General features: G+C 38.9%; 1 protein-coding gene across 1 annotated transcript; it reads left to right on the forward strand.

The window, feature by feature from the left end:
- On the forward strand, positions 1 to 26,630 carry LOC114152600 (hexokinase-2-like). The gene is made up of 11 exons (XM_028030542.1): positions 1 to 185; positions 5,534 to 5,623; positions 15,758 to 15,920; positions 17,391 to 17,539; positions 18,208 to 18,327; positions 18,430 to 18,525; positions 18,674 to 18,773; positions 19,454 to 19,637; positions 22,673 to 22,828; positions 22,926 to 23,159; positions 24,529 to 26,630. The coding sequence occupies exons 2-11, from the start codon at positions 5,534 to 5,536 to the stop codon at positions 24,719 to 24,721; spliced, it is 1,485 nt and encodes a 494-aa protein (XP_027886343.1). The 5' UTR covers positions 1 to 185; the 3' UTR covers positions 24,722 to 26,630.

Here is a 26,630-nt window from a genome sequence, read left to right on the forward strand (position 1 = left end):
CTTTAGGTCAGTATTCTAGAATAAATCAGCAGTTTGGATCCCTGGCGCGGCGTCTCCATCGCCTCCCTGCCCTGCAGCGCGTGAGGGGGTGTAACACTATCCTGCACTCTGCGCTTACCTCAGCCTTTCATTCACTGAGGAAGTTAGATCGTCAGAGTTGGAGCGGCGCAGCACAAAACGCAAAGGTGAGTTTCTCTTTCTTCGCTGGTCTTTCTCCTTTAGAAAATTTGTTTGGCACATCAGATGAGCGGTGTAGATAGATGATGGGCTTAGTTTCATTTTCTTTTTCTAAAATCATTTAAAAAAGGGGTTGGTTTAAAGTGTCAACTACAACACAAAGAGTGAGATATGATGAGAAGAAATCTGAAACACATTCAAAACTGCGTTTTCTGAGCGTTGGTTAATGTTTTGGATTATCTTATGTCAGCTGTTCACCCACTGCTTTCTTGATCCGGGTGACATTTATGTAAAAAGCTTGAGCTGGACCTTCACTTTTCACGCGAGATTGATGGTGTTTCCGGGTTAATGACTGGAGCTAGAAGTAGTTCAATTCATCAAGTAGAACTAGCAAACCTGTCGAACAAGATGTGCTTTGGCTGAATGAAAAATGGGCGGTTCAGGTGTTGGTGGGTGGAGCATGCATCTCCCCTCACGCATCAGTGAACGCACCATCAGCCGGAATTCAGGAATGTCCTAAAATAATTTGTTAAAGGCTATCAAATATCAGATTTTGCTGATCTGTCAAATTCTGAAAGGGAATTTCAAGATACTACAGAGCAGAACAGCAAAAATTATATTTTTTAACAGAATTTCAAAAAGCCTGATATGTTTTCAGAAATTCCGCAGGAATAATTTTTCCCCCTTCAGATTTACTAGAAGGTAGAAACCAATTCTTCAGTTTTAAGAATCTCATATAAATAAATAGTACAAAATCCTCAAAGTCAGGCAAAAACTCAGAAAAGCCAAAAAGAAAAACAGCAAAAAGTCATGGATTTACTGGTAACTTTCTCACTGGTTAGGAATTTCTTTCTCACTAAGGAATTGCAACTCACACATGTTTTTGGAAAAAGCACAAGAAATTATTTTGCATTAGCAGCAGACATTTTATGTTGTTGTGTACACTAAATAATTTGTCAGCCTCAAAAATCAGAGCACTTTATTGGACTGTTACATCAGATCAAAAACCGAGTATATAATTGTGAAGTGGATGTGAGGTTGTGAAAAGATTTTTACTCATTTCACAACTGAAATTTCAGAAGTGTGGTGTGCATTTCTACACCACATTATGGAGCCATTAGTCACAATTTTTGTTTTTTAAATACCATCTTTATTGCACATGTACAGTTTGAAAATTTTGTCCATTCCTCTTTGTAAAATAGTTCAAGTTCAGCTTAAGCACACGCATGCACACCCCCACGCACCCCCTGCCCCCCACACACCCACCCACACACAGATACATAGATCTAATGCTCGCAAAGGTAAGGTTAAAGGAAATGACACGTTAGGTAACACCCTCTTTAGGGCGTTGCTTTGATAGAGGCCAACAAAAGGAATTAGAAACTATTGTTAGGTGCCAATTTTCTATGTGAGCCCGTAAGGATAGCATGACAAATGGACGAATGGATTTGATCTTGATCTTTGTTCTTAATTTAAAAAGACTACATGAGTTGCTATTCTTTTGCACACCAAGAGTTTTAACTTAACTTGAAATTTAACTTGAAATTTTATACGACAACCAACATTTGATAGTTTTGAGGATAATGCAGTGACAGATGAAGAAAATATTAGCATAAACAGCCATTATTATACAACTGAGCACTATTCTGTTCTATGTGTACTTATCCCTGAATATTCTTTTTCTCATATTTTTTTAATTTCCAATTTTTATCTCTATTTTATTATTTGCTTGTTTTATACCCTCTTAACTTTTGTTTTTGATTGTAATAAACCTAATTCCAATCTAGACCTTAACCCAAAACCTGTTTACACACAGTTTCTTGCAACCAAATTATGGTGGAGGTACCAACAGTCCAGATATTATGTTATGACAATCTTGTTTTTCAATTTTGCTATACTCTTATGAAACAAATAAAATAATAATAACAGGCGGTTATTTTTAATCATTGGGAACCTTGTCAACAGGTCATGTTTCCAGTGATCCGTGTAGGTTGAAATTTTCTGCCGACCAACTCCAATTGATCTGCAGATATGCAGATTATTTTTCAAAAAGAAAAAGTTTTACTGTCTCTAGCAGCCTTTTTTTGAGAGTGGTTAGACAGGAAAGTGGGTAACGAAGGGGAAGACATGTACAAAGGTCATTAGGCCAGGATTCAAACCTGTAACATCCACGGCGAGGACTAAGATCTCCATATGTGGATTGTGCATTGCCCCACAGCACGCCACAGATCATTGTCCTTAAATTCAGAATTTGTAGTAATTCTAGATCTTGCCAAATGACTTTCTCTACTGGCAGGATTCAGTAGAGAATAATGGTTTGAGTTGATATTTTCACAATCCCTTTTGGGTTTAACTGGTATCCATGCCCATGTTCCAGGAACTGTGAATGGGCATGGATTATTGCCCCTTAAATATTTTACTGTGCCTTAAAGCAATTAAATTACACCACATTTGTTTAATTTAGCTTTAACATTGCTACCAAATGTTGGATATGAACTGAGATTAAGACAAGAGAAATCATAGCTGAATTCAATAATTAAAAAAAGAAGTGTTACATTCAATTGCTCCTTTACACTAGTATTCTTTTCTTTGCATGTCCAATCAATGGGAATGATTGGACCAGTATTTTAGGTATTGCTGTACACAACAGATGCTTTATGACGCTAAAATCGGTATTGACTCCGTAGCTAATTATTCACTAAATTAAACAACTTTCAATAAAACCTGCACTGCCTTTGTACTTCTATATTTCAAAATTGTATATATTCAGACTGGTCAGACTTCAACTAGATTATTCTTCAATAAAAAGTGAGGAAGAGTTCATTTAAAGCACAGTTTGGTATATAGGCAGCTTTCTAAAATACAAGGAGCCTTTAGTGTTTTCTTCTTAGCTTTGCAGATTGAGACAAGAGTGAAAACTATCTATATAAAACTGTTAATAGAAGAGTATTTAGTTCAGTTTTTTTTCTAATAAGTTAGTTAAACTGTAAAACATTGTGTTGCAGTAAGGACTTTGTTAGGGAAGTGGTTGTATGTGAGGCAGCAGACGTTGGATTTTACCCAGGAAGTCATTGACAGTGGACCCGCGACTATTCACAGTATAGGAATTGTGGATTTTTTGTTGAATTCAACTGCAAGGTATTCAGTATTTTTTTCATAGAACATATCTAAAACATTTAAAAGAAAATGCAGCTTAGGTACCTGAACTAACAAGACACAGCGCTACTTTATAAATTATTGGCTGGTGTTTGGAAAGCAGCCAAGAACCTACTGAACAAGTTCAGCTATATCGTTTGTGTAGATATGTTTTGTGTAGAAACATATCTACACAAAAGTAACATTCTTTCTCAGAGACGGTTTTGAGTTATTGCATCCAGATAAAGTTAATAAATGTTTTTTGTGCTTATAATATAGTGATATCAAATGTGGGTCACTTTTGGTAACTTTGCCTGTCATTACCTTTTTTGTATTTTCAATTGGTTGAAAAATAATAACTTTTTAATTAGTTGCCTGTCATGCAAAGTTCAGGTGAATAATGATAATTGGAGTTTATTAAAAATAAATTCAAAACAATTAACAAATCTGGAAGTACCACAGTTAAACCAAGTAACTTGGGGCAAGATGAAGGAACAAGCAGGAAATTAATAAAAGGGAGCAGGTTAAATACTAGACAATGGGCTGGTGCTAATTAGAAATAGGATGCAGCTGTGGGGAGAGAGCATGAGGTAGGCTGAGAGAGTGAGAGAGAAACAGAGAGAGAGAGATGGCACAGTGGAGCAAGGAGAAGTAAACTGAGAAACAGGTACAACATTTTACCTGAGAAAAGAAACAGTAACTGAGGCCAAACAGTGATTACAAATTATCAAAAGTGCAAACAGAAAATCCCTGACCTGTTGCGTCATTTACGAAACACAACCTGTAAATGAAGGTGTCTACAGATTTATTGTTGATTCTCCTTTGGCCGATACTTTTTTTTCTAAGGTTCTGCACTGAGCCTCACAGCCTCCAGTGTTATTGAAATATGGCTCTGTTCTTTGTTTTCCAGTTTTCCTGTCTATTATTTTTCTAATGACTTTGTAATTCAGTCTGGTTCTGGGGGAAAAAAATTCTAAACATTAAGAAAGTTTGCTGCTTTGCCTCAGAATACAGGTGTTTTCTAAAAAAAAAAAAAAAAGAGCTTAAAGCAAAAAGCTCTAATAGAACATGTGAAAAGCTAATACGTTTTACTGATTGTTACCAATCTTCTTAATAAATTAGATGAAGGAAAGTCTCCAACACAAAGACACTACTCTCATCAAAGCTCCTTTAAATTATTACCTGAGATGTTCAGGTTATAACTTTCCATACCTGAAAGGTGTGTTTTATTGACACACTTCATCCGGTAGCATTCAGCTTGTTTAAATTCACTCCATGTTGGTATGTTTGTGTTTCGACTGGTTTTATTAGTTTTTATTATAATGCTTCGACTGAAGGTCATGCTTGTTCCCTTTCTTATGTAAAGCTGCATCTTCCTTAATTTAGAAGTAGAATTTAACACCCAGAATCACGTTAGTAACAAAAAATTATGTTGTGTGATTTTTCACTTCAGCACTACTCATAGAATTCTCTTATTTTACATTTTTGTTTTAAATAGACCCCCATCTGTTTTATTGATCAGTTTAAGCTCTAAGAAGTGAACAAAACCCTTTTCTGCTAGTTTATTGTCATTACTCTTATAGAAACAAATATGATCACAGGCATTTAATCTTGTTCTTGTATATAAATAAAATATAATGCTAACAAAACCAAAATGCCTCAAAGCATTGTTAGATCTACACTTATTCATTCATTAGTTAATAATATACTAAAGGGTATTGTGGACAAGAGGTTTAAAGCACTTCTATGGCTATAAGACTGCAATAGTAAAGCAAATACTGGACCAGTTCCAGCGTCAACCTGAAGACAAACCATATTTTTAAGATGTAACTCAGAGTCAGACATGACTTTTTACAATTGGATCATCTAAACATTTTCTAGCTCCTTCAAAAAAATGGGATAACACTGTTGGAAATATGAAAATGTAAAAACAGAGGAGGTATTCATACCTCACACTTTAAAGTAATAATAAAAAGTAGAACTTTCATGAAAAACAAATTTCTGTGACAAATTGACAAATGAATGGACAACAATCCATTAATTAAGAGCTAAGACTTTGTGAATCTTTTACTGTTAGCTGCTGCCATTAGGTACTCTAGCTAACTTCAATAACAAAACACTGGAATAAATAACCACAATATAATTTTATATGTAACTAACTCCTCTCAAATAGATCTTAAATAAAGCTAATTTAGGGTTAACTTTATTCTTCTCTGTCCAGATGAACAACACTGAAATAAATATGAGTGGCATCAGCGGAAACACTGCTACTCTTCACCTGGATGGCATCCCTCCAGACAGGCTCAAAGAGGTATGTGTTGCTTGAAAAAGGAAATTATCATCAGTTAGAAACAAATAATTAATGTGATAGACACTTATTGCTAAAAATAACGCTGTTCACCATGAGCCCCTTCTATTAGCATGTCACTACTCTAACAGTCTGTATTTTTTGTGTAAACTGGAACAGCTTTATGGAGCTTTGTTAATATTTGCAAACACCTTTGGAGTACCAACACCAAAGCTGGAGGATTCCTAAGCACCAAACCTCCTAATATGATAAAACTGTGTTTAGAATGTAATAGATAATTATTGTCATTCATGTACTTCACAAAAGTACATAAAACATATTTTTTATCGCATCAAATTATAGACTCAATATGATTCAATCTTTGGTTGTGAATGCTTTCCTGCAAAGTTTGAAAAGTTATTGCAGATACAAACAAATTAATTAGATTATTTTGCTAAGATTAGTTAGCTATGTTACAGAACACAACAATAAGTATGTACCCAAGGTTTGCCAACTTGTCTCTAGTTCATGAGAAAGTTGGTTGTAAAATCATTTTGACATTTATTAACTAAACAGAATACCTAATTTTTAAAGCGTTTTTTAATGACGTTGATGTAAAAAAAAATAAAATCTGAGAAATTACTGAAGTCCCTTTGCTTCAGTTTTTATTCCAAACCGGATGGAAGCCATTGTGTCGACATCAAATGATATGGCTTGTAGTTCACATTTTGTTTGCTAATGATAAATGTTACTGTTTTTCGTTCAGTTACAAACAACTGTCACAGCAAGTATTAGCATATGTACAAGTTTAAACTTAAGCTTGTACAGCCAGGGCCGTGCAGAGACCTATGGAGGGGCAGGGGCTCAAATTTAAAAAAGGGGCACATTGAACAAAAACTCCATACATAGCAACACCCCTTATCAATCAAGAATCTAATTGGATCCTACTATATCATTGCCATCATGTGTGGAATTGCAAAGCAAATCTAGTCTATATTTTCCCCAACAGGTAAAAAGTTTCTGTTTCTGCTGCTGACAGTCCTGGAGGGCTGAGCTGATCTGAGACTGTAGCTGTTAAACAGACCAGAGGAGATAAGGTCAAAGGTTATGAAGTTATGAAATAAGCTAATTTGCTGCCATTTTACTAATTAAGCCCTAATAATATCCATTTAACCTCTAGAACAACCTGGCTGCAGACTGATTTATAGATCAAAAAACTCAAAGGGGTTAACTCTATATAATAGTTTGATGTTAAACTTCTAGATCTAGAATTATAAGACTGGAATATCAAGGCAAAGAAAACTCAGTAGCTGCTGGTAGGGCCCATTCAGGGGCCTCCAGACCAGAGGTGGGGACTCGAGTCACATGACTTGGACTCGAGTCAGACTCGAGTCGTTAAAATCACGACTTGAGACTTGACTTGAAAAAATGCTCAAAGACTCGGACTTGACTTTGACTTTCATGCCATTGACTTGGGACTTGACTCGACTTGAAGCTGTTTACTTGAAAAGACTTGATATTTTTTACTCAAAGTCTTAAAATTTAAAACACATTATTTATAAAGTGGCGTCATTAATTAATTTCACTCATTCCGCATCAATATGCGCAGACCGTCACTATGGTTTTCCTCTCTCCTTATGTATGTATGTGTACGTAGCTGCAGCACAACCAATCAAATTAACAGGATTTGGATGTTTAAAAAAACGCGGCAAAGCTACAGAGCTCAGGGAACGAAATACGAAATAACCGCTCAATATGCTTCCGCGAGTAATTTCTTTTGGCTACGTAGGTTATGAACTTTCGACTAAAAAACGAACTGCAACTTGTAAAACATGCAAGAAGAGAATATCGGATGGAAATGCCACGACGTCCAACTTTGTCCGGCATTTGAAGCTTCACAAAGATCGGTAGGTGGCACTTTTCTTTTGCTGTAAGATAGCTGACTTTAGCTAACTTCGTGTTAGCATGTGTACTCCGGGTTAAATTGGTGATTATTTACCATAAATCCGGTCCTTCAAATGCCTCCACAAATAATGTGCACCGTGTTAGCTCAGGAAGCCGGTGGATAGTGAGCGGAGCTCCGGAACAGAAAGCAGATTCTGGACCTGAACACAGGGAACAGAGTCTCTCTGTCCCATCATGATGATGAGCCGGGTCTAGTATCATCTAAGGATGGTTGGTGTGTTTGAAGACATCTACGTTGGGAACTTATATTGACAATATATTGTTTTGACAGGTCAGAGAAAAGAGGAAAAAACTGCTGTTATGGTTCTTTGTATTGTGCTGTGGAAATGTCAGCATTTTCGTCTTTTTTTATTGAATATCAAGTTTAACAGAACTGGGCAATAAAGTGGTCCAATTTAAAAATGTTTTTTATACTTTGTGTTCAGCTACACATGTTCTATCATTTGAGATAAATACATATCTTAAAACGAACAAATGGTCTATTATTTGAATTTTATGTATAATTGCAAATTATAAAAAAATAAAATAAAAACGACTCGAAATGACTTGAAATTAAAGGTTCCTGACTTGAGACTTGACTCGACTTTTGCCTGTCTTTACTTGAGACTTGACTCGGACTTGAGGACAAAGACTTGAGACTTACTTGAGACTTGCAACACAGTGACTTGGTCACACCTCTGCTCCAGACACTCAGGGGCCTCCAGACATTCAGGGACCCCTAGAAATGGTTTAATTGTAACACAGACCATAGATCTAAACCTGTAGCATCATTTATAGAGAATGACAATGTTATTACATTTTATTTAATGCATTCAGCTTAGAAAAAAATAAATAGTACATTTAGGATTTAAATGTACTATTTACAGCCCAGAACCTCCAGCCCAGATCCCGTCAGCAGCGGCTTTAACCTGCCTGGTAGAAACGTTAAGGAGAAGCAGAGCAAACAAATCAGCAGGTGGTACTGTTAAGTTGCACAAAATTCGAGACCAAACTTCAGCTATAAAAGAGAACAAACACAGCTTTAATTAACATTTGCAAATGGAGAAAACATACAAAGCTCACATCTCAGTGAGAATTGGATGAGTTCTGACTTGGGGCTGAACGTCCCCTCATTTACATAGGATACATCACACATTACTTAGTCACACCCCCTGGCTCAAGTGTCAGGTAAAAATCTATACGTTACTTATCTGTAAGTTTCAGTCGAGCAGGGTAGCATACACATTCACAGCTCAACTTTAGGCATTTCTCCAAAAAGGCCTCTCTACTGATGGCTAAACAGATACTAGTAACTGAACTTCTACAAACTAGGCTTATAACCTTAGCCATGTCTCACATTTCTAACTGCTGAACACCCTGTTCTTCACTTATCTGAGGAGGGTCAGAAGAGCATATGTCCTGTTGAGCTGCAACTGAGTGCAAACCTTTAATAAAAACATCATAAAGTGTACATTAAAATTTATTTAAATATTGTTACTAAATTTTTCCTTCACAGTACCAGGTGGTACCAGGTGGTACCAGGTGGTACCGGGGCTTTGATCTACGTTGCTACTCGCGGTGACAGTCGGTACCGTGTTTTATATCAGGATGTCTGATATAAAGACAGATATTCTTTATATCTGTCGGTGGACCAACTCAAGCTGCCTGTAGCGAACCGGGCTTTTAGCAGAATGATCAAGTTAAAAGTCAGAAGTTTCTCTGCAGCCGAAGCATTTCTGTGTTTATGGGCGAGGCAGGTTTTGTCCCGCTATTGCAAGGACGATTATAAAAATATAAATAGAAACAGGTTTTCTAACGTCAACCTATGTTTTTATTCACAAACCAGTGTATGAAAAAATATTCTTGCCCATAATTTGATAGTTAGAGGAACAGATCCTCCTCCTCCTCACCATGGAGGCAGAAACTGAACAACATGGAGGCAGAAACTGAGAGTCATTATTAGACTGAGGGCAGCAAGACTAGTTTATTTTTACTAAATTATGACATTTAGCTACATATTATTGCTGAGGGGCACAAACAGGCCTTCTGACATACAGATTAAAAATAAAAATAAAAAAACTCAAAAAGGGCACTAGGGGCATCAAGGATAAAAACGGCAGGGGCTCAAGCCCCCCCCCCCCCTTGCACGTGCCTGTGTACAGCACATGTACTGCTGTAGCAAAATGAACTGAAAGAAGAAATAATGCAACTGTATTTTGACCTGGTCATATTTTCATTCTGCTCTCTGTGACTGAGGTCACGTTGTGGGAATAGAGACTATGACTGATTTGGGAACTCAGCGTTTCTGTTGTGGGAACCTTGGATTAAGAAACCTTAGAGTCTGATTCCTACAGAGGAAGATCAGCTGCTTCATTTCAATAATACCTTCATTTCCTTTATTTGAGAGGAGGTTACTTCCAGTTTTCTACCACATGAACTCAAGTTTATCAGGGTTAAATCTGATCAGAAGGGAGTTTCAGCAGCACTCCTCTTTATTCTCAGACACATCTAAGAGTCACAGACATCATGAGACATCCTAAATTAAGTCAAATTTATTAGTTGCATTGTAGATGTTAGTCTTTAACTTAAATCTCTATTTTTATGTATTCATTTGTGTAAAAAATAAATTTAAAAAGTAGGTAAGAAGTCTCTATTTTATTTACTTAATTTTACTTGTTTATATCATTTATTTGTTTGAAAATACCTTGTCTAAATTAAAAATAAGAAATAAACAAATTGTAAAAACGTTAATGAAAGCTGAAGGTCATTGAAGGTCAAGTGTGACTACAGATAGTCCAGAAAAATAGATAAGCCTAAGACATTAATTTATTAAACATTTAGTTTTATAGATTAGTTGATCTGTTTTTAGCATGCCAGTTCAATTTCTTTTCATAGATCCAGTTGCATATTCTGCAGAGCCACTAAAAAAGATTTTTTTGTATTAGCCAGACACATTTTTTCATATTTGTATAAATTCACTATAAACTACAAACAAAGTAAAACACGTGAGAATGTTTTATTTAAGCACAAATTAAATACTCAGAAGGAGATAACATAATCAAACAGAAACTTCTGTAGCAAAATTCGTTTTTAATTGATTTAAACATACTCGCATGGAAAATATTAAACTGAAAGTACTGAAGCATGTAAAACAAACTAATAATAAGGCTGAACAGTTTCTCTCTCCTTCCAAATGATTTTCTTGGTCACTTATGAAATTATCTTTTAACAATGGAAGCCAGTGGCTCTAGAGTTAACCTCGATTTGCCATGTGTCCTTTGGATTTAAATTTGAATCCAGCATGTAGAGACAAGTTCTGATAAAACACACCTTTGGATAATTACCAGAGCTCACACAACTCAACGCAAAGACAGGAAAAGTTCAAAACCTGAGGCTCCTTAAAGTTGTATGCTGTTAGAATATCATCAATGTGTTGATTTCAGGGTTCTTTTGTTTATAAGGCTCCAGTTTAGGCCTCCACAAATATTACACAACCTGACTTTAAACTTTATGTCGGCTGCCAGCTGTAGTTTCCTCCTTTTGTTGTCATGACAACACATTCTTTCTTCATGCATGTTATAATCTGCCCTCAGCTTTATTCTTGACAGTTTTTCGACCTGTGCAACAGCGACAGAGCTGTTGAAACTTGCCTTATGGGGTAAAAGCATATGATGTCAGGGCTTCAGAAGCCAACTAAAACACTCACCTTTATACTTTCACATGAGCCGTGGTCTCTGTGTTGAAACCTGGAAGTTTGTTTCACAACATGATCCTCAGGTTGGATTTGGAGCTGTGCCTCACTGAGGATACAAAATCATTTCTGCTGTTCAAACTTCAAAGTTTGATGCTTTTAACAACAATAACTGAGACCTGGAGCATCTACATTTACACCTACATTTAAAATGCAAACATATTGCCCAATTTCCCCTTAAAACTTGAAATATTTACCTGTAGTCACATTACACTTGTATACTTCAGTGTGTTTTATTGAGATTTCAAGGAGAGCATCATTTTCAAATGGAGGAAAAAGGAGAACATTAAGGAACAAATAGCATCATGGAGACCAAGCACCAAGGAATAGCATCATGAGCTCTAGTGACATTTCAGGAGACTAAGGTTTTAAACCAATATCAAAGACCTCAGTTCAATTTGGACTGACAGGTCAGGAAAGAATAACATTACTGAGAAAAGCAACCAGAAGGTTCATGCTAACTCTGCAGAAGCTGCACAGATCTCAGTACACTTGAAAAAAGACAAAACTAACTTACAAGTAACTTCTAACCAAGATATAGGACCTTGATTTAGGTTAATAACTCCTTAGTATTAATTATAAAGTATTAGTTCCACTGTCAGATTATTTCACTTGAAATATGGGAAGAATATTTTAAGTGAATATATTATTTTATTATATATTATTTTAGTGAAATAATATAATTTGCCACTGTAAGTACCGGTAGTACCTTTTCATCAGTATTAATGTATTATTGACTTTATAACAGAGTAATATATCTTACTGAGTTATTGTTTTGTCTTATTTTAAATGTAAGATATTTGTGTTTTTCCATTGCATGATTTGTCCTGATGCTGATATTTCGTCTTATAATTACTTGACATCTGACAAGTATTTTTTTCTGCTTTTAAATGAATTCTAACTGACGTTGCTCTGACTTACAAATCATTAAAGTAGAAAAAGGTTCCATTATCTTTCCAATTCATCTATAGAGACACCTGTGGAGTCTGACAGCAGCAAAAGCAGATCATGATCATAAGTAAGCTTCTGCTATCTTGTTTTACCTTAGTCCCACCTTCATCAATGCTTTTACTGCTCATAAATGCAGTGTCTATCGTAAACAGAGTTTAATAGAATTGAGCCATATAATTTTCGAGCTCTGACGGATATGATTAAAACAGGTAGAGAAGACTGAATTGTTCTTCCATCTCCAGAGGATCATTACCTCACTGAACCAGTTAGGCTTTCTCCCTGCATATGCCACCTCTTAAATATTTCATAAAACACTCAGACAATTGAACTTCAAATGGACAAAGACAACAGGGAAACAAGCAAACTGTTCCAAATGGCCAGAAAACATAACACAAAATGTTCTCAAAAAAATTAGACTTAGACTTAGACTGACTTTATTGTCATTTTGCATGCACAGGGTGAATACAGAACGAAATTTCGTTGCATACGGCTCAGGACAATGTTTTGAGCTTTCAATGTTATGAGGTTACTCCAGAATAAAAATAAAATACAATATAAAATATGAATATAAATATAAAATATAAAGTGCAGGAATGACAGTAAAAAGGAAGTTATTTAGCTCTGTACATGTGCAAGGTATGAAGTGGAGACCAGATTTTAAGTGCAGTCCAGTTAAGAGTTCAGCAGTCTGATGGCAAGTGGGAAAAAACTGTTTCAGAACCTGGTGGACCTGCGCCGGATGCTGCGGAACCTCTTTCCAGAGGGCAGCAGGGAGAACAGTCCATGGTGGGGGTGTGAGGGGTCACTGACGATGTTTTGGCCTCGGGACACGCAGCGCTGGGATGAAATGTCCTGAATGGAGGGAAGGCGAGCCCCGATGATCCTCTCTGCTGTCTGCACCACTCTCCTCACGTTCTTCCAGTCGGAGGCGCTGCAGCCTCCACACCACACAGAGAGGCAGCTGGTCAGAATGCTTTCTATGGTGCTTCTGTAGAACGTCTTGAGGATGGGCGGGGGCGAGTGTGCTCTTCTCATCCTCCGCAGGAAATACAAACGTTTCTGTGCCCTCTTGACCAGAGACGTGGTGTTCACAGTCCAGGTCAGGTCGTTAGTGATGTGCACCCCCAGGAATTTGGTGCTGCTGACCACCTCCACAGCCGAGCTGTTGAAGAGCAGTGGAGCGTGGCTGGGCCGGTTCTTCCTGAAGTCGACGATCATCTCCTTCGTCTTGTCAACGTTCAGGATCAGGCTGTTGTCTCTGCACCAGTCCACCAGCTGCTCCACCTCCTCTCTGTAGTCCAGGTCGTTGTCGTCTCTGATGAGGCCCACCACCGTTGTGTCGTCCGCGAACTTCACGATGTGGTTGGTGGCGAACCTGGGGGCGCAGTCGTGTGTCATCAGAGTGAACAGCAGAGGGCTCAGGACGCAGCCCTGAGGGGAGCCTGTGCTGAGGGTGATGACATCGGAGGTGTGTTGTCTGATCCGGACTGACTGAGGTCTGTCGGTGAGGAAGTCTAGCAGCCAGTTGCGCAGGGGGGTGCTGAAGCCCAGGTGTCCCAGTTTTCCTGCCAGATACTGTGGGATGATTGTGTTGAACGCTGAGCACAAGTTACACAAGTTACATAGCACATACTAATATAGCTAATACTAATATAGCTGCAAAAATAACAAATACAAATAAAAAAATTGGAAGAAAGTCATTTAATTTATAAAGAAAAAAGTTCCTGCACCACATTCAAAGGTTCCCTGATGGCTTGAATTCTGGAGACTGAGGAGGCCACTGGAGGTGAGTTAAGCCTCTGTGACCTGGTGCATTATCCTGCAGGAAATAGCCATTAGAATATGGTCCTTATTATGGGAATTACATGATCACCAGTTTGTGGCATTTAAAAGATAAAGGATTGGTACAGCGTTCAGTGACTTTACTTAACATAAAACTCATACGTTTTCGTTGTTTTTTCTGGTCTTGTTCTTTTGCATCACTGTACTTTAAAACAGGCACAAATCTCAAAGGATACAGTGTTTCCTAATCTGTGTAAAAATCTAAATATTTTATAGTTCATGTCATGATAACCTCTTCATGCATTCCTGTACAGCAGTGTGCCAGTTACTGCTCTCTGTTTTTAGAAGATAAAAGCTGTATGTCTGCATGTGAGGTTTGCAACATTCTGTTTTAAACACTCTGCTCAGAAAGGGCCACAACTGCAGCCTGGTAAATCCAGCCCCTTGAACGACACCTCGCTTTGTAGAGTCTGGGCTCTCAGCTATTGAGAAACAATTAATTGTGAACTGCATTAAGTTTTTAAATTTTACCCAATTGCTTATATTGCCCATGGTGTATAATGCACCAGTCCGATGCTAAGAAGCTTACCGGAAATTGCCTTCGCTGTGAACAACCGTCCTTCACTGTGAAGAGAGAACTGATACAAATGAGTATAAATGATATAAATGATAATTTAATATTTGAAAGCATTGGCAACACAGAACAGCTTCCTTCACTTCCTCTGCTGCTACTGCTAAAACTACAGGCAGACTGCAATTCTAAAACACCTGGCACTTTGTACAAATACCTGAAAATTTGCATAAAAGCATGTGGTATTCAGTTCTTGAATACCACACTTGAATACTTAGTTTGAACATGTTTTTTGCAAAATACCTCAAGCTTGGTCCGCAGAACATCTGTCAAGATCACTTTTCAGTGATCCTGACAGATATATGTATATATATTATCAATTTGATTTTGGTCTAGATTTGGATTTGAGTTTTAGACCAAAGCATTCTAACATATGAATGTGCTAGATTGAAACCAAGCATTGGATGCTCTGGATGTGTGTTTGAGGTTACTGTCCAGATTAAATTTTGACCCAAAAAGCCAAACAGTTCAGATTTGCTGTCACCTGATCAGAGCATCGTGTTTCAGATGTTTACTGTTTCAGATATTTTGCAGGGGACACGGCCTTCTCCTCAGTTACCAATAGCGTCATGGCTGCCTCTCTGAATAATGCTGTATTTGGTGATGCTGTTTGCTCTCTTACATTCTTTTTCAAACATATGAAGCCTTCACAGACAAGCTGAGCTGAGATATGCGAATGACAAATCAGTTGGTCTGGATTTTCTTAAGGTGTATCAATTTACAGTGACTTCCTAAGAGAAGTCACTGTCTGAGCCCTTCTTTATTTGAAATGTTAAATTGCTGAAAAACATTTTGTTTGTCCTTCTTTTTTGGTCTACTAGTTCATTTCAGCCTTAACATGAACAAACTAAAAAACAATAGGCCTTCGCAGCGCTTTGCTGCTCGGGCCTAATTGTCGCCAACTCACCATGTTGGGCTAATCTCTAAAGCAGTGCTTTGCTGCCATCTGGTGGAGAAATGAACACTTGATTTGAACACTAACTTATTTTTGCGCCTGCGCTATATCCGTATTAATATTTCCTCACTGCTTGTGAAGTTATAGTACATTTATTAAAGTGTGTGAAACAGCATCTGATAGTTTGTTTGTATCTCTGTGCAGGTAGTGAAACACTTGGAGCCTTTCCGTCTTTCCCTGGAGAAGCTGAAGGTAGTTTCTACTCGACTCCGGAAAGACATGATCCGAGGTCTGGGGAAACACACGCATCACAGAGCGGCCGTCAAGATGCTGCCCACCTTCGTAAGAGCAACACCGGACGGGACTGGTACGACTTTTACTTTCAGTCAGAGCCATTTGATTTCTCAGTTTATTGCTGTATACTGTTTATTATTATTACTGTATTTAAGATAAGAACATTCGCTGTGACTTTATGGTAAATATCCTTACAGCGGGTCGACTTTATATGTAATGTCGGCAAAGGAAGGAAAGCAGGACGGAAGGAAGAAAGATGGTAGATAGGGTACAAGAAAGAAAGGAAAGAGAAAGGATAGACATGACATAAGGATGTGGGGAAAGAAAGAAAATATATAGAATACAAGTAAGGAAGGAAGGAAGGGATGAAGGAAGAAAAATGGGTAGATAGAATACAAGGACGAAAAAAGAAAGAAAAATGGTGAGTAGATATGAAAGAATACAAGGAAAGAATTAAAGTAAGAAAGACCCAAGTAATGTTTAACATAAAGATGAATGGAGTAAAATTGGGAGTTGGGATACTGGGAAAGAAAGAAAAACACTAGAAAGGAAAGACAAAGTAATGAAAGCAAAGGAAGGAGACACTATGAAGGAAAAAAGAAAGAAGGAAGGGAAATTTGGAAGTTAGAACTGTCATGAGGTGCAGTAGTGAAGGTGGTGAGGCAGGCGCTGTAGACCCAGGTTGAAGTAAATGAATGATTTTAATGAAGAATGTTCAGAACAACACAGTCCAACATGGTCCAAAACAAACGGGCAGCACGACCGAGTGGAAGCCAGGGCTCGACGCCGGTAGCAACCGTAACACAAACGGACGAGACGAAGGACTGGCTACACAGAGGACAAACTACCAGCCAAACGAGACAAGGACCCGACAAAGACACAGACACACAAGTGACACAAAATACACAGGAGGTAATTAGGGAAACTAGAAACACCTGGGAGTAATCGAGTGGAGAACAGGACAACACGGAGACACAGAGACACAGGAAACTCAAAATAAACACACAGAAAAACATGGAACATGACAAGAACACTAGGAAGAAAAGGACAGAATGATAAAAAGAGGAAAGAACACAAGGAATGTGGAACATGGAAGGAAAATGGGGAGTTAGCACAATAGGAAGGAAAGATAGACAGAAGGACTCTAGGAAAGGCTGGAGGCAAGGCAACAGAAAACAACAAAGAGAGAAATAGGACACAAAAAAAGTAAGGATGACAGGATGAAGATAGAACAAAAGGAATGAAGGACCAAAGAAAAAAAATACAACAATAAATGGAAGTCAGAGCACAAAGAAGATGGAAAAACATTGAGAAAGAAATTAAAGGAGGGAGGACACAAGGAACAAAGGAGGGCCGTGAAGGGCACAAAATTTTAACAATCAACGAGGGAACAAAACCTGGAATGCAGATTTCTTTCCATGCTTTTATTTTCTTTTTCCGCAGTTATCCAGACCTGGAAAACCCTGGAATCAAATTCCATAACATTTGAATCTACATAGATTTAAAGGCAAACCATCACCTGTACTTTGTTTCCTGCCTGCAGAGAAAGGAGACTTCCTGGCACTAGATTTGGGTGGAACAAACTTTCGGGTGCTTCACGTCAGAGTGATGGAGGAGGAGCAGAAAATGGTGAAGATGGACAGTCAGCTCTGTGCCATCCCTCAAGAAATCATGTTGGGAACCGGAGAACAGGTAATTTACATATCCAGCTTTATTAATATCTGACTTTTTGAATGCAATTGAAAGGGAAAGTGTGGAGTAAGGCAAAACCAAGACTTGTAAACAAACTAAAATAAATTGCAATAGTAATATGGTTCATTTGGGACTCAAAATTCAACTACAGCCATAACAAAACTGCAAAGAGAGATGGTAATGAAAAACTAGTGGTCAGAGATAAATGTGCATCTTGACAGACATGCTTGTGAGACAGAGCTCAACCATTGAGTCTTTTTGCATGTCTTGAGAAAAAATCTGTACTGAAATATGAAATTTACAGGGGTACTCTGTGATGTAAGGTAATGTATCTGACAAGCCTGTGAGCCAGGCAGCAGTCAGAAACATTGGGTTTTATGGACAAATAAAATTGGGTGTTATCAGTAAAGCATTATAAAATGAAGCTTCCTATCATCTAATGCAGGGGTGTCAAACTACAGTCCTCAAGGATCACTGTTCTGCAGTTTTTAGATGTGCCACAGCTACAAAACACTGGAATGAAATGACTTAATTACCTCCTCCTAAGTGGCTGCAAGAACAGAATGTCGTTTTTTTCTGGCAGCACTGAAGAAAGAACACATTTCTCTGTTTTTGTGGGTAGGAATTGAATTTAAACAAAATGTTTGTGTGTGCTTATGTTCTTCCAGCTGTTTGATCACATCGCAGCCTGTCTTAGTGAGTTCCTTGACTCTCAGAACCTGAAAGGACAGACTCTTCCAATGGGTTTCACCTTCTCTTTTCCCTGTGAACAGAAAGAAATCGACAAGGTCTTTAATCTCACACTCCTGAAACTTGTTGGTTTGTCCCTTCTCACAGTTGAAGACTGGTTCCACTGACAATATATGATATTTTTGTGTTTATATGAGCAGAGTATCCTGATCCGCTGGACTAAAGGCTTCAACTGCTCTGGGGTGGAAGGAGAGGATGTGGTGAAGCTACTGAAAGAGGCCATCCACAGGAGAGGGGTCAGCGCATAATGCTTACTAATCTCTAAATATTCTAACTTTCTTCAAAATAATTTTGCTGCTTTTGTCCTCTTCTTGATGTGATTTAAAAACTTTTCCTCATGAGACAGATCCCAGTCTCACACAATGTATGTCATTTCCTATACAGGACTATGACATCAGTTCAGTTGCCATGGTGAACGACACAGTGGGTACAATGATGAGTTGCGGATACCGGGATCAGACCTGCGAGATTGGGATGATCATTGGTAAAGAAATCATCTGTCCTCAAATAAACACTGTGATTAGTGAAGAAAATAAAACTGAAACCAAAAGAAAATAAACATTAAATTAGAAAAACTATAATAATAGTAATGTGGTCAAGAAAAACAAGAAAGAAGTGCATAATTTTGAAATGGAGGGAGAACATTTCACTTTTTTAATTTTTTATAACTGAAAATCTGTGGCTTGTGTTTGTCTTTGTGGCTTTACTTTGTATAGTCAACATTTTCAAAGCGTTTCACTTGAAAAGTTACTCAAGTAAATGTAACTAAGTAAATGTTAATTACTACCCACCTCTTGGTATTGAAAACTCTTAACCTCAGGTAACAAAAGATTTAACAATTCTCAACACATTAAGGGAATTTAATGGTTTAATCTAAAATAACTTTAGATTAAACCAGTAATCTAAAACTGGCCTCTTCAGTTTTATAACCCTCAAAACAAATCATGCAAGACAAAAGCAAAGATGTATGTACAGATACATCTTTCCAAAGATATATCTGTACATAGGGTTACAGATACACCTTTGCAAAAATACGTAAAAATTACGTATATTGTTCATATATTGAACGATAAAATAATGACTACAGGCAAAAATTAAAGAAGCCTAAATGAATCTATTAATTTTAGGTGCTGTGTCCTGTGCGTGACTTCTCTTCCTCAACAGGAACGGGAACCAACGCCTGCTACATGGAGGAGATGAAGAACGTGAAGCGTGTGGAGGGAGAGGACGGACAGATGTGCATCAACACAGAGTGGGGCGGCTTCGGAGACGACGGCTCCCTTGAAGACATCCTGACGGAGTTTGACAAGGTGGTGGACAGGACTTCAATCAACCCCGGAGTCCACACGTAGGTTTTAGCTATTATATTTCAGTCAAATAAAAATATTTACAATTTTCTTTTACCCCAGTGACAGTCTTTTTCTTCTTCACCTTCCTACAAAATATCTGTTAATATGTGGAACGCTTAAGGAATATTGTTGAACACTGAGATTTGAGTAGTGAAACAAGATTATTTATGTTTTTCTCAAAAATGTCACGATGCATTTCTTATGTAACATCAAAGTAGCATGTTTAGTAGCTAGGAGGAGATTCTAAAGATGCACAGAAGCAGTTTTATTTTTCATTGTTCATTATCAACAACAGATAGACTTGGTCCTATCAACAACTGGACTGACAAACATCTGCTGCAGAATTTTTTCCCCGATTTAAAAGACAGATCTAGTGTATTCTTTGCAGCCCAGACTATCCCAAGATTCCTTGCATTTGCCAAGCAGGAGATAGCAGGCAAAGGAGGAGATAAATACTTTTAAATACAAGTACATTCATATCAGGTGGTTGAAAAATTAAAAGTTTATGGTATTGTGAAATCTGACTGAGACCATTTAATTGCACAACCACTTACTTCCGGACTTTGCAGTCAACGAATGGCCTGGACAGATCCTGTGAAGGATGCAGCCCCTAAACATGAACATAAGTTTCAAGTTTTCCACATACCACAATTTATGCAAATAAAAGTAGCTGACTTGTACATCATGACAACAAATAAAAGATAAACAAACAAACAAACAAATTAACATTATTTTCTGTTGGTATGGAACACTGATTAACAGGCATTGTTGGTCATTCAATACACCATCCATCCATCCATCCATCCATCCATCCATCCATCCATCCATCTTCTTCCGCTTATCCGAACGTAGATCGACCGGTAAATCGAGAGCTTCGCTTTTTGGCTCAGCTCTCTCTTCACCACGATGGACCGGTACAGCGCCCGCTTGACAGCAGACGCTGCGCCAATCCGCCTGTCGATCTCCCGCTCCCTTCTTCCCTCATTCGTGAACAAGATCCCGAGATACTTGAACTCCTCCACCTGGGGCAGGACACCCCCCTTGACCCGGAGAAGGCACTCTACCCTTTTCCGGCTCAAGACCATGACCTCGGATTTGGAGGCACTGATCCCCATCCCGGCCGCTTCACACTCGGCTGCGAACCGCTCCAGCGAGAGCTGCAGATCACGATCTGATGAAGCCAAAAGGACCACATCATCTGCAAAAAGTAGAGATGAGATCCTAAGGCCACCAAATCGGATCCCCTCAACACCTTGGCTGCGCCTAGAAATTCTGTCCATGAAAGTAATGAACAGAATCGGTGACAAAGGGCAGCCCTGGCGGAGTCCAACTCTCACCGGAAACGAGCCCGACTTACTGCCGGCAATGCGGACCAGACTCTGACACCGGTCATACAGGGACCTGACAGCCCGTATCAAAGGGCCCGGTACCCCATAATCCCGGAGAACACCCCACAGGGCTCCCCGAGGGACACGGTCGAACGCCTTCTCCAAGTCCACAAAACACATGTAGACTGGTTGGGCGAACTCCCATGCACCCTCCAGGACCCTGCCGAGGGTGTAGAGCTGGTCCAGTGTTCCACGACCAGGACGAAAACCACACTGCTCTTCCTGGATCCAAGGTTCGACTATCCGACGGACCCTCCTCTCCAGGACCCCTGAGTAGACCTTGCCAGGGAGGCTTAAGAGTGTGACCCCTCTATAATTGGAGCACACCCTCCGGTCCCCCTTTTTGAACAGGAGGACCACCACCCCGGTCTGCCAGTCCAGGGGAACTGCCCCCGATGTCAATGCGATATTGCAGAGTCGCGTCAGCCAACACAACCCTACAACATCCAGAGCCTTAAGGAACTCCGGGTGGATCTCATCCACCCCCGGAGCCTTGCCGCCACCTTTTTAACCACCTCGGTGACCTCGTCCCCAGAGATTGGAGAGCCCAACCCAGAGTCCCCAGGCTCAGCTTCTTCAATAGAAGGCATGTTGGTGGGATTGAGGAGGTCTTCGAAGTACTCTGCCCACCGGCCCACAACGTCCCGAGTCGAGGTCAGCAGCACACCATCCCCACTATAAACAGTGTTGGTGCTGTACTGCTTCCCCCCCCCTGAGACGCCGGATGGTGGACCAGAATCGCTTCGAAGCCGTACGGAAGTCTTTCTCCATGGCCTCTCCAAACTCCTCCCACGCCCGAGTTTTTGCCTCAGCAACCACCTGAGCCGCATGCCGCTTCGCCTGCCGGTACCCATCAGCTGCTTCCGGAGTCCCACAGGCCAAAAAGGCCCGGTAGGACTCTTTCTTCAGCCTGACGGCATCCCTCACCGAAGGTGTCCACCAACGGGTACGAGGGTTGCCGCCGCGACAGGCACCGACAACCTTGCAGCCACAGCTCCGACCGGCCGCCTCGACAATGGAGGCAATACACAGATATCAGAATTGTCAAGTTTTAAGTAGCAAGATTAATCTAAAATTACCAATAACAAAACAAAGCATCCAGCTTGGAACTGAAGTTAAGTTGAATTCAACGTAACTGAAGGACAATTAAGTTGAATTCAAAATCATTTCCAGATACAAATTTCAGCTTTGCTTAATGGAACACTACTATTTGTTCCTGGTTCAGTCATCCAGTATCACAACTGTTTGTATAAATCCTCAAAATAAAGTACTGTATTTTCCAGACTATAAGTAGTACTTTTTAGTAGCTTGACTGCTCCTCTGATTCATATTCAGGTATGTCTGAAATATATGTTTAAGACACATATATTAAACATATATTTAATGTATATTTGAAGAAAAATGCATTCTTCATGATGCATTTTTTGACTGATGCAAGTCACTTCAGTAGCTGAAGTGACTTTTAATCCCCAAAATATATTAATACTAATGAGTATCACTAATGGCATCCCAACTCAGACCGCAGTTTGAGAATAATGTAAAACATGAAGTTTCAATATAAATTGCTTAACCACCAGAGGGAAGCAGATCCCAAAAACTGGGTAATCTGTTTCTGTTCCTGTCTTGATGATGTTTTTGTCTTGCAGCTTTGAGAAGATGATCAGTGGAATGTATTTGGGGGAAATCGTTCGGCTGGTGCTGATGAAGCTGACTGAGAAGAAGCTGCTGTTTAAAGGGGAAGTGTCTGAGGCCCTGCGTACTAAAGAGACATTTGAGACAAAGTTCATATCTATGATTGAGGAGTAAGTGTCAGTAAAAATATATTCAGAGTCCTTATTAACCAGACAAATTGACTATTAACTTCTTTATGTTTTTTTTGTTTGTGTGTCGTTGGTTCAGGCCAGACAGTGGTCTGGAAAATGCCAAAAAGATTCTGACTGAATTGGGTCTGACATGGGATTTGGTTGACGCCCGTGTGGTGCGACTTGTCTGTGAGACCATCTCCTCACGTTCTGCTCGTCTCTGTGCTGCTGCCTTGGCAACCATCGTCGACCGTATTCGTGTCAACCGAGGGCTGCCTCATCTGAAGACTACAGTGGGAGTGGATGGGACCGTCTACAAAAAACATCCCAAGTAAGACACAAGATGAAGTGCTTGATCTATCATAAACTCTCAAAGTGATGATCAACAGCTCTCCTGGCCCTTTGAAAGTCTTTCAATTTCAGTTTTTAAAATTTCTTACCTGGTTACTTGGCATATCATAGAACAGAAGTCACCTTGTTGGTGTGTTGCTCATGGAGCTGTTCCAACAATAGGAATTCATTAATCATTAAATTATGTAATTAAAAGTCAACTTATGTTTCAAACTAGGATCCCTTCGTTTGTTTGATTTTCTGTCTTCCAACTGAGATATCGGTGTTAGCAGTGACAGTGTTTCTTTCTTTTAAGCAATGCTATGTTTCTGCTCAGAAAAAATATCAGAAACTGAAACGGTCAGAAAATTATTTTCATATTTCATAAATTTATTAGCAGTTATCATGTAACATCAGAAACTCTGATATATTAGGACTCTTTGCTTATTTTATGTCCTAAATAGCTAAATAACTAATGGTTCCAGTACTTAGACCAATCAAAATGCTCGTGAGAATGCCAGCCAATCAGTGACAATCTCTTATTCATCAACAATCTCTTATGCATCACTGAAAAAAAATCTTGTGCCAATTGTCAACAAACAAAAGTTTTGTGTTTTTAAGCATTTTTTTTTGTCCAAGTCAGTATATTTGCAAAGTTAGAGAAGGTTGGTCAAATGTTCTATTTTGAAGTTTGTGTCAGACAATTCTGAAATGTTTATAATCCTGAAGCTTCTCTACAAACACTGATTCTTATCGAGGTAAATAGGTCTTTCAGTGCACTAAATAAAAAGTAATAACAATTTTCTAATACAGTACATCAGCTTAAAATTATAACAGAAAACTCCATTAGTGTTGATTCTTTTAATTTTCCCAAACATACCTCACCTGACTTGTGTATGGATAAGCCTGCTTTATGAGTTGAGGGATTGTTGTATCTGTTTGTGTGACCATCTGACCCAGTATTGTGACACATATGTCAAACATACCCACTTTTCAGATTAATATTTTTCCATTTTTGCTATTTGAAATGTCCCTGGTTTGATCAGATAGTGAAGAATTATTAACAGGTGAAACCAGATGCTTACAAACATTGAATGAAGACTCCATCCATCCATTATCATACACACTTATCCCTAGTGGGTTCACAAGGGGTGCTGGTGCTTATCTCCAGTAGTCGATGGGTGAGAGGTGGGGTCACCCAGGACAGGTGTGACTAACTACCTAAAATGTGTCTCAACATAGTGACTTTCTGCGTTTATAAAAAGTTATGTTCAGAAAAAAGTGGTTTATTTCATAAGTGACTTTCCTTATATTGCTCTCTGTCAGCGTCTCTATAGGATGCAGCCATGTTGACTCTCTAAATATCTCAGTTACAGTGACGAGCTCCAGAAAGCAATGCACTTCCTTACCCCTGATTGCAAAATCAAGTTTCTTGTCTCTGAGGACGGCAGTGGGAAAGGCGCTGCCATGGTTACCGCTGTGGCTCAGCGGCTAGCTCTCCAGTCACGGCTGTTGGAGGAGAGCGATGGCGAGGAAGATGAAGAGGAAAAAGTGAGAAGCTAACTGAGCACAATTTGGGACAATTTCATTGTTTAACACATATCTGAGAACTTGTAGAAAACCCTGCTGTACTTTTATCAACTTGTGTTATGCAAAAAGTGATACTTCAGTAAGAAATTGGCAGGTTGATTTATTATTTTTACTAATAAAAATAAATACTATAAACTATACTAATAAATGTTGATCCAATAATGTGTTTGGAAGATGGAAATCTGCATTTGAAATTGTTGGGCATCTTTTGCCCACCAGGGGGCATTGCAATTTCTACTCTAACCGTTAAAACCTGATGAGTTTAAGTCTTTGTTTCTGTTTTACTCTGGTTTCCTCCACTTCAAGGCTTTGGAGATCCTCCCAAAAAACCCTTCATAGAGAATCCACCAAGAGCTGTATAAAGACTAAGAAATGAAAAGTTCTCAGACCGATTAGTCTGTTTAGTCCAAATTAAAGTTATGAATACATGTATACTGACTTTACAGAATGATTTTACTTTGGATCACTTGGCAAAATTTCAATTGAGGTGAGCCTTGGTAATCCAGTCCCAGATATTCCCCACGGTGTTAAGTAAGATGTTAAGTTAGGGTGTGACACCGCTGTAGGCTCTGGAACGAGAACAGCATGTCAGTAAACCTAGCATTAGGAGAACTATGTTATAATGGCTGGAGCATCTTCCTAAGATAGGTGTGAAATTGACACACTGTCCCAGATATACCTTGTAATCGAAATTGATTGAGTTTTCTTAAGTTGTGCAACAGGATTTATTGTCAGCCTGCAAATGACTGATCGTATTACACAAAGCATAACTAAAACCAAACGGATTCCTAAATAACCAAAACCAAAACTGTCAGAAAATTGGGAAACTGTGATGACTCATTAACCTTTTTCCAACTTCAACGCAACATAAATCCATATATATATAACAGAGTAAAGTATGAAAAATAGCCATACCCATAGTGTGCACAGTCTTTTTTTCTCTGAAGAGTTTTTGCGGTGCTAGTGGCTCCTATTTTTTCGACAGTAGGCAGACAGGGAGGAAAAGATCGTCGGGACCGGGAGTCGAACCCGCGACGTCCACGTCGAGGACTAAGGCCTCCAAACGTGGGGCGTGCTAACCCCCTGCGCCACCACAACATGCCCCGTGTGCACATTCTTTTGTGCACCTTGTTGAACCGTCTTTCATTTGAATTTCAGCAATAAATCATCTTTGGTCAGGTCTATCCACATCTTGATTATATTTGCAATGCTTGACCTTACAAATGTCTATCAGATTGGGAGGACACCACTTGTCCACAGTCATGTTGAGTCACATCTGCAGGTTTCCTGTCTGATTTTCATTATTTTGTTAACTTTAATGAACCCTTAGACTCACTGTGATGATAAAAAAATAGAACCCTCTTACACCTCCAGGTTTCAAGCAAACTGCCGATAGTTTACGGATAAAACTACCAGATATTTGTAACTTTTCATATATTCTTTTGAAAAATCTTCTGTTCAATCTGAAGATGATATGCTGAAAATTATTACAATTTTTCAAGGGTGTGCACAGTTTTGCAACTGGGGTGTTCCATATTTTAAGTTTTTCCCACTAACTAATTTCTAAGCAGGGTAAGATGGGGTTTCTATGTGGTGAAAAAAGGTTTTGCATTGCATTATTGCCCTTGCTATATTCTTTTGGTCAGGAATGTTTGATATTTAGCTCCATTCATCTTCCATCAGTTGCAATCCAGTTCCCTGTCCAAACATCCCCACTGCATGATGGTGCCACCACTATGTTTCACAGTGCGGAATGACTGATCATCTTTAAGTGTAGCGCTAGAGGTTTCAAAAAGTTACATTTTGTTCCCATCTGGCTAAACGACTTACGTCCACATGCTAACAGTGTTCGCAAGCGAAAATAAAATTGTAATCCTAATTC

The sequence above is a fragment of the Xiphophorus couchianus genome, chromosome 11 (assembly GCF_001444195.1).
Source record: "Xiphophorus couchianus chromosome 11, X_couchianus-1.0, whole genome shotgun sequence".
Lineage (NCBI taxonomy): Eukaryota > Metazoa > Chordata > Actinopteri > Cyprinodontiformes > Poeciliidae > Xiphophorus > Xiphophorus couchianus.